We start from the raw sequence: 15,255 nt of genomic DNA, 5'->3' as shown, positions 1-15,255 counted from the left end.
ATGGTTCTCCAAGTGTTACTATCCCTCTTAGATTTAAGAGAGAATTCATGGATTTATCTCTTGATTACCATCCTAGGTTCTTCTTTACATTTATATTGGTAATACACTATTAAATATTTCTTCTTAATTCTCCAATCATTTATATACTTTTCTTATGATTTCATTTCAAAATAGTGTAGATTTAGCCTTGACAATTTGCCTGTAGGGTTCCAGCCTCTGCAAATCTAAACATCTGCCCTTTCTGGGGTCAAATATTTCTTTTAAGTATTGTCCACACTTTCACCTTTTAACGTACTCTTGGACTTGAAATATTATAATTTATAGGTAGACGTCATGTTAGGAAAAATAACCAGATTACCCTGAACATTTATAGAACTAGGTCTATAATAACTTTAGGGAAGGCATTTTTGTCTTGAAGCAACTCAGAAAATGAGATGCTAGTTTATTTTTGAGAACCTCTAAAGAGGGAGATGCCTAAGTTTCCACTTGTGTTAAGTTCACAGTGGTTTAAGGACCATCTGACAATGATTCCCAGAGGAATGAGAAAAACATTGAGTCTCAGACACTAGTGTGGTCACAGGTACCTCCAAATGTGATGCCCCCAATGCTACTGGAGCTGGGAGGTGGAGGACAGGATAGTGGGGAACACTGATTCTGCAATTACCACAAAAACTGAAACCAACCAGATAACTGAAGAAACTCTCATGGTTTTTTGGACACGAATAGTTTAGATTTGCTGTCAATATTAGTCAGGCTTCTAAAATTTCATGATTTCACTTGAACTATTCAAGACCCATTAATGATTTTTTCCTAGAATTTTCAAAGTCTTTCTGCTCCAAAAGTTCCTGCCAAAGGTTTATGGCTAATCCTGAGTAAGATGATATCAGCTGATTGTAAATCACACTGCCCTGAATAAAACACAGTTTGGATTATGCATTGCAGCAAGGATGACCAGCTCTCCTCTGACATCCACCCTCAGGCACACAGCTAGACTACATTTCCCAGACTCCCTGTTGTTAGGTGAGCCAAGAGGTCAAAGCCTGTACGGAATGGGAGCAGAGTGAGGTTTGCCATTACGGGGCTGGGATTTAGGAGAGGAGCCACACCTCCTCAGGATTCTCTTGCTGTTTCTGCTGGAGGGAAGGGAGTCCCCGCCCCCACCCCCGCCACCAACCAGCGCCAGCATGACCTCGGAAACTCCATGCTGAAGAGCTCCTGCCAGCCTGCTTTCCCAAAAGACTGCACACAGAAGAGGCTCCCTGCAGCAAGGATGTTGCCCTGGGCTGACACATGAGTGAGGAATAAGCTTATGCTATGTTTAAACCATTACACATTTGGGTCTGCTTATTACAGCAGGTTAGCACTGAAGGGAGGAGGAATATGCCTTGTCCAAGTACATCATCTGGGCATAAAGGTGATTTTGAGCTAAAGGCGCTTGTAAAACAGCAGGTGCAAAGGAGCACTTTAATCTCCCTTTTCTTCCTGAAAGCAGGACACAGAATTCCCATGTCAGAGATGCTGTCCCGGTTCCAAGAGGAAAGAAACCTTATCACCAGAGACTGGAGTCAAGGCCAAGAGACATCTGTACAGACCTTGTTAAAATAACTCTTTATCTTGCTTTAGTCAGCCCGTATATTTTAGTTACTTTCCCACAATTCCCTCAGTTTGTTCAACCTAGTTTACAAACACCGAGGGCTTGCCATTTCTTGGGATCTTCATTTTCCTATGGGAGCTCTCACGGACATGTGAAAACCTGTATGGTTTGCTCCTGTTGATCCATCTTATGTCAATTTCATTCTCAGGCTGGGCCAGAGATGCTGAGAAAGTAAAGTCTACAGTATATCCCAACTAACTATGTATGCCATATTTTAAAATTACACACTCTTACTAAAATCACACAGGAGTAGAGACACCTTAACTTCATTTTAGTCCTTTTTAGTCTATTAAAGGTGCTTTTACATGCTTTACTGCTTAGGTATCTCACAATAACTTGAAAAATAGCAAAGCTGGGAATATATATATATATATATATATATATATATATATATATATAATATATATACATCTTTTTTAAAATAGTACTACAGTTAGATAACTTTAAAAAGTCACAATATACAATAATAGAAGTAAACAGAGTTTGAACTTCTGATATTATACAGAAGTTTCATAAAACCAGTAAAAAAAAAAAAGTAAACCAAGTTTCAATTTCAAACCTGAGTTGATAATAAATACACTTTAAAGAGCTACTTTTGTGGTCCAAATTATCAGTAATAAATCAGTGTTAACATGATAATTGTCCTTACCTGCTAAAGAGGACATATTAATAATGATGCCACCTTCACCTCCATTTTGCTTGCTCATGTAATCCAAACCCAGGTAGGTTCCACTGATGACAGAAACCTAGTCCAGGGGCAGAAATCAGAAAAGCAACAGAGCTCCATTACACTTTACCATATAGTCACACACCAAAGTTTTTATTGCTATCCCAGACATTGAGGGAGATTCCTGCAAATGTTATCAATGAAAGGTTTTGAAGTGGCTGTGTTTTTTTAAACACATTGACTGGATTCTCTTTCACTTGCTTAGACTTGTAGATCTCACCACATCTCTGCAAAACTTTACTTAGTTGCCTGATCCGAGATTTTATGATACAGGTGATATTCCAACAGTCTTGTTACTTTCACTAATCCTCAGCATCTTCAAGAATTCTATACATATTTTTTTCTTTTCTAAATACTGGATACAAAATTTATTCACCCTTCTTAGCACCTGGTTCTCTTGTCCAACTATTCCACATCCATCTGCTCTGTTTCATTCTCTTGGATCTTGAAGCATATAACAGTGGATACCCTTGATTTCCTACACAGTTTTCATTTCCTTCCTCTATTTTATATTCTTATCGACTTCTTCTCCATGTAATACAGAGGAAGGCGATATCCCCTGCTTTAGTGCAAACAGTGGTTAATCTAATTCAGTCACAGAAATCCCATTTCCCTTGCCCGTGACTGCTTTAGGAGCTGAATGTGACCTGTTTCTGGCCAGTGAGACCTGAGAAGCAGTCACTGGAGGTGGGATCTAGGTTGGTGAGGGTGATAGAAGAAAATGCTGCAGAGAAACCAGGAAGAAATTATTGCATTACTCCTTTTTCATTGCTTTGTATGGACACAATGGCTGGAATGAAGTTATACTGACAGCATCTTTAAGAGGAAACCACCATGAAGGATGTCAGATGGGAGAGAGGAAAAGAAACTGGTCCTGAGTCAGGGAGCTGCAGCATCAAGCAATCCTGAACTCTGTGTCCTTTGAGATCATGTAGCTGTTTTACCCAGTTTGAGAGAGGATTTCTGTTCCTTGAACACATGGTCTTCAGTAATGAAATCATTTAATTTTGTTCATCACTCTTGCAGCAGTCCTTTTGATAGCTTACTCTGCTCTACCATTCACATTCATGTATAGGCACCTTTTCGGTTTTATTCTAACATTTAAGAATTGACCACTATCAAAAGCAACTTGTGACATGAAACATATTTGAAACCTCACATTGTCTTTTATTTTTTTCTTTAAGAACTTTTATTGAGATACAGTTGACATACAATAAACTGCATATATTTAAAGTGTACAATTTGATACTTTTTTTCTCATTAGTAATGTATATATGGCAATCCCAATCTCCCAATTCATCCCACCCCCTTTCCCCCACCACTTTCCCCACTTGGTACTTTGCCTTTTAGATTTAAGAACTCCTCTCCCTTCCAAAGCAGATTTTTAAAAGGTGAAAATTTGCTTTCGACATCTTAATTCCTACATCTCTCATTCTTTACAGTACTGCAAAGAAAATGATACAACAGATAATGAGATAACAAGTCTGAACCTGAGGGCATGTATTGGTGATTACCTTCTTTTTACTTTAAAAAGTCCTTTTGGAGTTTTCTTGACAAGCATACAGAGTTGCCTCTCTACATAACAGTAGTTCTAGCACAAAAAAAAAACTAAACTGAAGATTTTATTCACTTAAGCCATGCATCAGTTTGATATTAAGTAGGCTTAGGGAGAATGAGTAAAACCTGCATTTGATTCCTTTTAAAAAAGACAAAAACAAAACATTAATGGTTTATATAAGAAGGAAAAAAAATGTAGATGGCTGAAATTACTGAAGTCAGTTAGATTCTGTGTGTTTCTGCCCAAGTCTCCAGCATGTCTGAACAGAATTTCTGTTTATGTGTATTGGTGCTATGCTTTTGTTCTCAGGCATTTACAGCTTTGCTGACACCTGCTTTTGTATTTTCAACATCTACAAGATGCAGCCAGATAGAAAATTTGGGAATGTTTTTAATTTTTTTTTAAGTCAGATTTATTTCCTGGTTTTTGATGGAGAGGGACAAAGGAGCATCTTGCCATCTGTTATCAGGTTAAGAGCTGAGTAACTTTTCAAATGAAAGCATTCTTAGGATAAATCTGAAAGACAAAGCCTAAGGTTTTAGCTGTACATATATGAAATTTTCACCTCTTCTCCTTTACTATGACAATCTCTTCTATATCCCAGATCACATATTAAAGGAATTATTAGAAGGCTGTAGAATAAAAATGTTTCCTAAATATATTTGTTGCCTTTTGGCGATCTTTATATGTTAGGGATTGGGTCACTGTAATATCAAGTGTCTAGGGAAAAAAAGAGAAAAAAAATTACAGATATGGTCTAGCTACAAATACAAACAAGCTGGAATCTATAGTATTATATTATTCCATTTTGTAAAGGTAGTTAAAATTTTGCATTTGACTCTCAAACAAAAAAAAAAAAAAGAAAATCCAATGTCTATTTTTATATAGGGAAAATAAATAAAAATTCGACTACTGACAAAATACTCTAACACACGCTTACTCAATATTTTTGGTTACGAAGAGACAATTTTTATATGTACTGAAATTGTAAGGTTTGTTTTTTCTCCAGACAGTTCTCAAGGGATGCTAATATAGATGATCATGTTTTTCCCCAGAAATCTTTTTTCATCTTTTATTCTTCCTCGTTCAATCTTAAATTTCTGCTTATTTAGAGGGTAAATATGATTGTCTTCCTCTTGTAGAAGGTACTTATAATTTAGCAAGCTTTGCCTAACTCTAATATTTCAATGGGACCTTTAGATATGATAGAGTAGCAATAATAGAAAGTAGTTATTAATTTAAGTTGTAATCAACACCCTTGGGAACCAAGAAAAATGAGTACACTTGACAACACTGTTTCTATCCATTTCCTCAACTCTTCATTAGAGGCAGAGTAGAGCAAAGGAATCTACCTCATTTAGAAACGAGATCATGTGAATGAAGAAAATGTAGGTTTTTAGTCTCCAGAGGAGAAACGCAATCTATTGAGTGACCGCCATGTAGCAGCACTGTGCTGGACGCATCACACAAATGATGGTTTACTGAAGCTTAACCAACCTTAGAGCTAAAAGGAGTATCTTCATCCTTTCACAAACTGGGAAATTCAGAATCAGAGAAATGAAATAAAAGTTCATGAATTTTAAATTCAAGTTTGAAACAAATCTTTTAAAAACTCCCCAACAGTAGCCATCTATTTTGTTTAATTTTTATTTGAACATACGAAAGGAGTCAATGTTAAGTTAGTCACATGTCCAAATTAGGTTACAAGTCCCACCTCAGTGGGAATGAGCTGTTTGGGTTTATTAAAGCTTCCAAAAGTAAAATAAATACATTACCAAATGGCCTTATCAATATTTAAAATAAGTCTACCTCTGCCCAATGGCCAGAATAACCTTTGAGAGTTATACAAAGACTCATTCTTTCCTGAACATTCCTTGTGAGCCTGAGCAGCTATACATAAGGCTGGTTTCAGACTGACGAGGAAGCACAGAGGAGCCTTTTGGAAACAAAAGACGGGGAAGAGGTTTACTGTATCTCTTGTGTGGAAAGAGTGGTGAGAGCTGCTGTCTGAAGAATAAAGAAGGGGCGAATTTGGTAAGTAGTAAAAGTAGAAAGACATACATACTGTTTACAATATATATACTGTCATATACTGTTTGCCACACTGATGTATTAGGAAACCATCCAAACACTGTACTGAAACACAGAAAAATGAATATCCATGTATGCAAAATATCATAGAATAGCAGCTTATTTTTCTAATGCATTTTTAATAGAACACCTACGACGTATGCAAAACAAAAATTTTCTGCCTTGAAAGAACTTACAGTATACTAGCATGTTATACATGTATAGAAATAATTCTAATAAAATTAAAAAACTTAGCCCTATAAGGATGGTATAAATTATGTACAAAATTTCAGAAGAGGGAAAGGTATGTGGTGAGGTCCTTTAAGCGGTTTACTCTCTGACATGGACAAGAACATGGAAAAACATGCAAAAGACCACCCATGGAATTGTTCAAGGAGGAAAATTACATCCAGAGCAGGGTTGAAAAAAATTATTCTACAAACCACACACAAATATTTGCATTATGCTAACACAGATAATCAAGTTATAAGGACAATGATTGGTCAGACTCTAATCTACTCTTGCAATGGGTGTTGTAGGTAGAAGGGGAAGTAACTTGTTTTTAAGTTATATATGGGTAACAAAGGTTATAGCTTGTTCTCTTTATTTAATATTAAATAAATGTCATCAGTCCCTGGAGTTAAGGTAAGGAGTGGCCTTTGTCAGCAGAGTTCAAAGAAAAATAAAGGCCCGCTAAATTTTAATGAGGAAGAATCCAGGAGAGTGAGTTGTAACCAAACAGGGCAAATAAAATTCCCGTCTTCCAGAATTTTCTACTTGTAGATAATGCAGGAACTTTCCAGCTTGATGCAGGTGTTTATTCACCTATATATTTATTATATTAAAGCAAACATGCCCTCTCTGCTGGATGCAGACAGATAATTCAAATACCTCTGTGAAAATCTCTTCACTATTTTCATGTTCTTTATATTAATTCTAATCATTGCACATGTTTTCTGACAGCTGATTTCTCAGAGAAAAGACACAGTAGGGGCCCATTATGAATGCAATGAGTAGAGGAACTTTATACCCTAGGGACCTCTATCTATACAATATCTGTAGTTTTACTGATGAAACTAAAAATAGTAGTGATGTTCAAGGGAGAGAGCTGCTTGTGTGACTTTTCATTAGCACAGCTCAATTCAAATAAAAATCTTGTCACTTCATGTAGTTTTGGAGAGTGGCATAAGTTTATAAAAACATATATTTTTAAAATTCCTGCAGTTTCCAATTGGTTGCATATTCCAAACAAATTTTTTTTAAAAATCTGGTAACCAAAGGATATAATGAAGTATGGTTCATAATAGGCCTGGCATAACCACCAAAGATTACATATAAAATGTATGGTTTTCTTACCAGCTGAAGAAAATTAAAGCAATCCGATGGAATTTAAGACAAGAATGGAAGAAGAACATAAACAGAAAGAAAATTTAGTGAACCTAAAGTATGAACTGAAGTGGAAGGAATAAGTCCTAATAGAAGAGTAAAAATAAATATGAGTGGCTTAAATTCACAAATATAAAAAGCATTTGTTCCTAGATGTGATATGAAACATAAGACCTCATATTATACTGTTAGCAAGAGACAAAATTCACATAAAAGGTTACTTTCATTTTCAAAATAAAAAAATAGAAGAAGATATGCCGGGACTTCCCTGGTGGCGGAGCGGTTAAGAATCCACCTGTCAATGCAGGGGACACGGGTTCGATCCTTGCTCCGGAAAGATCCCACAAGCCATGGAGCAACTAAGCCTGTGTGCCACAACTACTGAAGTCTGCGTGTCTGGAGCTTATGCTCCACAGCAAGCGAAGCCATCGCAATGAGAAGCCCGCACACCACAACAAAGAGTAGCTCCTGCTTGCCGCAATTGGAGAAAGTGGGCATGCAGCAACAAAGACCCAACATAGCCAATAAGTAAATAAATAAATAAATTTATTTTTATAAAAAGAAAAAGATATACCTAGGTAAATGCAAATCAAAAGAAAACACAGGGTACCAATCTTATATCTGGAAGTATAAAACAAATCAAAAATCACAGGTTGCAAATGGGGCTACAACTTTAAAAAATCAAAGATCAATAAATTATAGTCACCAACCATTTATGTAGAATTCAAACTGACAGAATGACTGAAAGAGGTAGGCAAGTTGACATTTGCCATTTGAGTTATAACTACACGCTATTCAGAAATGGACAGATCAATGAGATAAAAGTAAGCAAAGGAATAGCTGACAGCCAAAGCAAATAGAAATATTTTAAGAAAATTATAAGCTCTTATCATTTATAACAGAGAGACACAAATATAAAATCAAATTAGATATTAACTAAGCAAATTCGATGGTATCGTAGACATTGACATACCATGATAAAGTAAGAGTTAGCCAAGAGATGTAAGTATGGTTCACAGTATGAAAATATTTCATTTTATTTCACTACATTATTAGCCTAAAGCTAAAGAAAATCATGGAATTTTCTCAACTCAGGAACAGCAGTTGTCAGGTCTCTAAACACACACACACCAGAAAGGTTTTGAGGGACACCTGACAAATAAGCTTTAAAGTTATTTTGTACTATAATAATAACCAGCAACACTGGAGACAAATTTTATAAAGAACTGGAAGGAGGGTGTTTGTACTTTGAAATAGTACATTTTGTTCTGGGTCAAAGGATTTTAGGCATCTGTTAAGCTAGGGGAGCAACTTCATACCTTATCAAAGTGGTGCTCACGGATCCAGCTTTTTGTGAGTTAGGGTAATTCTCTCTTTACTGGCATCAAGTTATTACAGTTAAGTCATTACTCACGAGAATGTCAATTCAAGTCAAACATTTATTGACTAAGCACTATCTTCAAGATACTGTGTTGATTACTGACAGAACAAAGAAAAATATCACATGGTTCCTGTTTTTAAGGAGTTGGGTATGGTGAAGTAGGGACCACTCCCTGTGCATTTATACACACACAGCAGCCCCTCTGTACTTTACCCTTGCTTGCTTTATAAGACTAGTGAGAAAGACCTTACCAAAGACAGGGTGACCCCATGCCTTGCCCAGCTCTAACATTTAGCTTTAGCTAAAGTCTGAGTATTACTAAACCTCAATATGTTATGTCAAGTGTGTTTATAAAATGGGATAATCAGGAAGGTTGTGATACAACAAATAAAACAAAATTTTTTTTTTCCTAGTTGTACATTTTTACAATTCAAGGAAGAGCTAAATAATCATCAAACATTTCAGGAATTACACACAGGCATGCACACACACACTGACATTCAGGATAAAAATCTTAATAATCACATAGTCCAACAGTCATCACTTTAGCCTCGTTTTCTATTATAGTCTTGCAATTGAATCCAGATTTATTTTTTAAGTAAATAAGTTAAGCCAGGGGTTGGAAAATTTTTTTTCTATAAGAGTCAGATAGCAAACATTTCAGGCATTGCACATCATAGGGCCTCTGTCATGATTATTCATTTCTACTCTTGTAGCATGAAAGTAGCCAGAGACAACATGTAAATAAATGACCCAGGCTGTGTTCCAATAAAACTTTATTAGACGCTGAAATCTGAATTTCATATATTCATATATTTTAGTTTTTCTTCTTTTTCCTATTTTTTCAACTGTTAAAACACATAAAGACCATTTTTAGCTTTCAGGTCAGACAAAAACAGGTGGCAGGCTAGTCTGGCCTAAGGGCCACGGTTTGCCAGCTCCTAAGTTATACAGTAAACTATGTCTTTTTCTCATATTTCCTTTTTGTATTTTAAGACAGATTTATTTTCATAATTAAAAACCTCAAATGTCTTCCTATTTGTAAAAGGAAATGCTTTTTTCCTTAGCTTTTTATAACTTCCCTTTTTCTATATGTAGGTCATTGTATTGTTTTCCTGAAAAAAAAAAAACCTTTTTTCCTTTTAAAATATCACTTTATGAAATAATTGTAGACAATGAACATGGCTAAGGCAGCTTACCAAATTAATCTGCAGAGTTTTTTCCCAGTTTTTCTCATTATTCACTCCAGCATTATTGACCAAAATGTCCAGTCTTCCAAAGTGGTCTACAACTTTCCTAAAAGTAGCTAAAAAAAAAAAAGACATTATAGATATGTTCTTACTTTCCACACACACATTTACCACAGTCTATGCCCTGAAATGATGTTTTAATTTATCCAGCCTCCTCATGAAAGTTACGCTCTTAGACTATGACTTCCTGCCTTGCTTCTCAAGTGTGGTTTGTGAGCCAGTAAGATCAGTATTACCTGGGAACCTGTTAGAAATGCAGAATCTGTGGCCACCAGAGACCTACAGAATCAGAATCGTAAACTTAATAAGATCCGCAGATGATTTGTACGCACATTAAAGTTCTGTAAGCGTAACTCAATGGTGTCAATTTTAGAGAACTGAGCATCCTATGCTAAGAGCTCTTAGAAGTCAGTCTGGGCAGCCAGCATTTCTGTCCCTAAGAAGTTACTGAAGCTCTGCAGCTTAGACAATGACAAGCATTCTTTTGAAAATGAGCCAGACTATCTTTACAAAGTGTCATATTAAACATGTGTGTGTTCAGCTCCATTATGATCATTTCAGTGCATCTGGATATCCTAGTAAGTCAGTCTATTCTTCATTCAGTTGATTTCATTTGATTACTATAACTTCAATGTCTGCCTTTTCTTTTTCTATTATGACAGTTTTGTATTGCTAGTTTGTGTGACAACTGTGTTCAACCAAGGTCAAGTCTGCATAGATTCTGAGGCCTGAAGGTCCCTCATTACGTTGTCCAACCACATTTCCAGTCCTTGCAAACCCTCCTTGACCAGTTAAAATTAGGCTTTACCCCTTTGTATTAAGAAACATTATTTCTCAAAGTAGCCTTTTACATAGTTCTATTGTTTCCCTGGGCCTTTTACCACTGCTTCTAGTTCTATTACTTGAAACTATAGATAACAATGGTGGTTATTCTTCCAAATGATAGAAATGTGATCTCAGGTCTTGGGTCCAACATATGAGTTCCTTGGAAAAAAAAATAGATCCACATCAACTTTATATTGATTGAAATAAAATTAAAGAATTATTAACAACCACCAGCCATACTGAAGAGGGCACGGACTAATTTGCCAAATGGATAAATTACTATGCAAGTTAACTGCCAAAAATATTGCCAAGACTTTCTAATATGTACCCTTTACAGTACCTCTTACTGTACTGGAATGGAAAACAGCAAAATATATAAAAACAGTTCACTTTTTCAAAGAATCTTTAAAATGCTTCTTAAGATCTCAAATTGATTCCAGAAAAGGCCCTCCAGTAGAAAACATCTAAGGAATATTATTATCGTTAATTTTTGCATTCCATCTTAAATATGTTCTACTCCGGAACTCCACATCCACCTTATAGGAAATTAGGTTGTCAAATACAGATGTCTAATTGCTTCTTTATTTTTCTTTCCTCTTTCTGGTGTCCACTGTATTCCTTATACTCTACCCTTACCAATGTGTAACACACCAAATTATACATCAGTGTATTCTTCTTTACGACATACCACTGAATTTTGGGCTTAAGCAACTTGCAATCTAGCTCTTGCTGCTAATATGCTGTGGTACTCTTTGTAATTTGCCTAAACTCTTCGTGTTGCATTTTTCATTCCTAAGTCATCGCCAAGAACTTTTTCACCTCTGTATTTTTATGATTTCAATGAAGTCTCTTTGGCCACACGTCTAACCAGTTTTAAAAGCTGTAGGCAGCATTAAATCCTGAAACTGGAAGAGCCAATGCCATGTTTTCCTAAAATGCCATGTTTCCAAATAAACGCTGATGTCCAGACAACACGTGGATTTCTCATGACCAGCGTGCCTTCTGCTGGTCACTCATTATGTGTCTGGTTTCCTCCTCCACAATCACTTATCCTTAAGGAATGTGTTTACAGCCAAGCTACTAATTTTAAATACTGGGAAGCAAAACAATTAAGGTTAAGTGTCACATGTGAAACGACATAAATTCAGACAGAAATAGCTTTTCAGGTGATCTATACTGTTCCCTATCCCATCAGCACGGCTGTTGGGATGTGACATGACTTTATCCCTGATCCAAAATATCCTGTGCAATGAGCAACACTTTATCCTCTGGCAAAATATACTCCACTAGCACTGTTGCAGGCCTCTTCTCCTCATGCTTGTAATCCACGTTACAAGTCTTTATAACATTTTCAGATTTTAATTACATAATTTCCTTTAAAACAATTTCCCTGAACAGCAGTTTGTCTCCTTTTAACATATAGCTCCATTTTCACTCTCTCACAGAACAGCCCAAACTTTACAAAAAAGCACACATCCATGTTAAGGACAGAAGTACCAGAGAGACTTTTATGAAGATTTTTTTTGGTCCCTTGACTAAAGATGTGCCTAACAATTTACTTAGTCTTTCAAAAAAACTTTGTGAAATACGAATATTTTGTCTTCCCATTTTTCCCCAGAAAAATATGTATTTTTTCATACAGATCTGCTGGGCTTCTATATGACCAAATCTGTTAATTGTCTCCACCAATATTGTCCCTGCTGTTTCACAACTAGATGGGTCTATTTTACGTGAGTAGACAGAAACAGGAAAGTATTGAGGAAAGTCTGGTAGAAACTTTTCTTCTGCAATTCTAACACTGCAGTACAGCTGCTATTATTGTTTTTAAAGTATCATTTCATAAGGGAAAAACCAGAGAGAACATCTGGTTAAAAGCATCCAGCATGTCTGTGATAACAACCCTTGACCTTACATTGCAGTACGTTCCAAAAAGAAACATGCCGCATTTGATTGTCACTGGACTCTGTGTCTTCCAGCTTTCTGGGAGAAGTTGTTTGCAATACTCGCCTAGCCTACTTTATTTTTCCCAGTTCCATCCGCAAGTTAAATCATTTAATACTTACTGTAGCAGCACTGTCTTGCAATACACCAAGGAATTTTGATTACATGATGTGCTACCCAATGACTAAAATAAAAGGATTTCTCAAGCATGCTTGGCTTTTCTTCCCTCTTAGTTTTTAGGGCTGTTGGGGATGGCAGAGGAAACATAACAGCCCCCAGTCATCTCTTGGAGCCCGGAGGTAGCTGCTCTCCGGGAGGTAGCCCGCCGCCCGCCCCAGGCTGGCTCTCTGGCCTGGGCTGCCTTCAGGTTGCTGCATGCTCAAGGCGCGCTCCACACTGATGGGTGGATTCCCCTCTCCTACCTCTCAGTTGTTCCTGATCGGCCACATCGCACTGGATGAAGAGAGTCTTCTGAGGTTCAAACTGCTCATCCAGGGCAGCTTTACACTCTATACCTGCTTCAAGATTCCAATCGACAAGCGCTACCTACAGACAGGAGGAAAGGAATCGAGATCCTGCGCGGCTAGTGAAATAGACCAACAATGAGGCGACACCCGGACGCTCTCCTCTTTTGGACCTGAGATAGGGCAGTTTACAGTTCAGGTTCTCTCCCAGCGGGTTCGAGGTCCGCTCGAGCACGCCAGCCTGGGCAGCTGTGGAGGGGGCACCGCGGGCACCGGGGAGCGAAGCCTCGGTCGCTCCCCCCCGCCCCCGCCCCCGCCCCCCGCCCCGGGGCCCCGGCTGGCGGGCAGATCTCGGGTGGACAGGCGAGGTTCGCGCCGTGCGCCCTGCCGCGCTTACCTTGGCGCCCTTGAGCAGCAGCGCCTCGGCGGAGGCTCGGCCGATGCCCTGGGCCGCGCCGGTCACCAGCGCCACTTTGCCGTTCACGTGCATGTCGCCGCCTGTGCGCGGTGGGCGAGCTCCGCGTCTCCGCGCGGCCGCAGCTTTTAAGGACCCTGCGCGCGCGCCTGCGGCCGGGCCGCGTTCTCCTGCCAGTGGGCGGGGATGAAGCTGTCAAGCAGCGCCGGGCACCCGGGATTGTGTCACCTGGCCTTGAGCGCCCAGGCTCCGCGATCTTTGTCTTCCTGATTCGCAGCCGAGCCCAGATCGGAGTCTCCCCTCCGCCTATGATTGCCTGACTGGCGGGGGGTGGGGAGTGGGGGCAACAAAGCAGAAAGATTACTCCCCAAGAAGAGCTCCCTTCAGTGCGCTGAAGACCACCCCATAAAAGAAGGGCGGAGGAGAGGCTGAGAGCTTGGTTCCTCCTCTACGCCCAGATCCTCCCCTCTCCTCTCCCATCCTCCCTCCCCCCCCCCCCAAAAAAAAAACAATGGGGAAAAAAAAAAGCAAAAAGTAAAGCACAATTTTAGGTATGTTGCTTTTTCGCTTCAATGTCAGTTTTTGTCTGAATTCCCATCTTCTGGACATTGGAGTGGGGATGGAGGAAGCAGAGGTCACTAACACCGTTGCGGTGTTTTTTGTTGTTGTTGTTTCTTTCTTAATTGTGTTTTGGATAAACCTTTATAGATACTGGAGATGAAAAGTGCACTGTGCTCTGAATGAAAGCCCTGGATCCTGTCATTTCAAGGCTGGAAATCTTGAGTCTTGGAAATAAGAGTCTTATTGGCACTTATGTTTCAGATCAGTGTCAATTCTAGGTCATCCTGAGAGCGCCCAGCAAGAATTGTCATCACTGATTGCACAGGGCTTCCAGACTCGCTGTCAGCCTGGTGAAGTGCTGGTTCAATGGAATGCTTGGCCGTTGAGTCATACTCGTTCTGGAGGCTCTGAGTTAAGTATGGAACAGAGGTTCCTGGTCCTCCAGGAACTTGAGCTTGAGCTGTGCACTGAGATGCATTCAGCTGGGGGTATTCAGCCCACCCAGTCTGTCTGTCTGTCTGTCTGTCTGTCTCTCGTGTTATCACCTGCAGGCTTCAATTCTAATACTGTAAGCTTAATACCTGCTTGGCATTAGTTTTCTTGATCAAAGAAATCTAAGCATTTGGGGGTCAGGCAAAAAGCTTACACAGCAGAATGAATCCTTTGTGTACTTCTTCATCACCAGCAGATGAGGTGACTGGCAGGGCTGGCATGTTTGGGGAGATTGTGTGAAATGTACGTTGTCAGTAAACCACTGAAACAGAAGTCTTCATATTGACAGAGAACAGCAGAGGATTGAAAAAAAAAAAAAAAAAAGGAAACAAAGGAAAACCCAGCACCTCTAGGGGCATGCACAGAACATAGAAGAAAAGGAGCCATTTTTCGTTGTCAGGAAAGAACTAACATAAGAGCCAGAGAAGGACTTGCTGGAGTGACACAGGGACGTGTTGGGAAAACAAAGTGTTGCAGCTCATACGGGAAAAGAGTTTCAAGAATAAAAGGAGTCGTTACCAGTGCAAAGTA

The 15,255-nt window shown here is 38.7% G+C and overlaps 1 protein-coding gene across 2 annotated transcripts in view; it reads right to left on the bottom strand.

The window, feature by feature from the left end:
* HPGD (15-hydroxyprostaglandin dehydrogenase) overlaps positions 1 to 14,032 on the bottom strand; it is a 31,560-nt gene extending 17,528 nt beyond the window's left edge. The window contains exons 1-4 of one of the 2 annotated variants that reach the window (XM_057724040.1): positions 13,654 to 14,032; positions 13,215 to 13,338; positions 9,976 to 10,082; positions 2,304 to 2,400 (exon numbers count right to left, since the gene is read on the bottom strand). In XM_057724040.1, the coding sequence (XP_057580023.1) occupies positions 2,304 to 2,400; positions 9,976 to 10,082; positions 13,215 to 13,338; positions 13,654 to 13,746 (421 nt within the window). In that variant the 5' untranslated portion in view covers positions 13,747 to 14,032. The remainder of the gene's footprint in view (positions 1 to 2,303; positions 2,401 to 9,975; positions 10,083 to 13,214; positions 13,339 to 13,653) is intronic. The other variant, XM_057724037.1, reaches the window with a different exon arrangement.
* Between the last annotated feature and the right edge of the window lie 1,223 nt (positions 14,033 to 15,255).

The sequence above is a fragment of the Hippopotamus amphibius genome, chromosome 2, assembly GCF_030028045.1.
Source record: "Hippopotamus amphibius kiboko isolate mHipAmp2 chromosome 2, mHipAmp2.hap2, whole genome shotgun sequence".
Lineage (NCBI taxonomy): Eukaryota > Metazoa > Chordata > Mammalia > Artiodactyla > Hippopotamidae > Hippopotamus > Hippopotamus amphibius.
The sequence above is the reverse complement of the archived record's forward strand: the minus strand, read 5'-3'. Positions and strand labels throughout refer to the sequence as shown.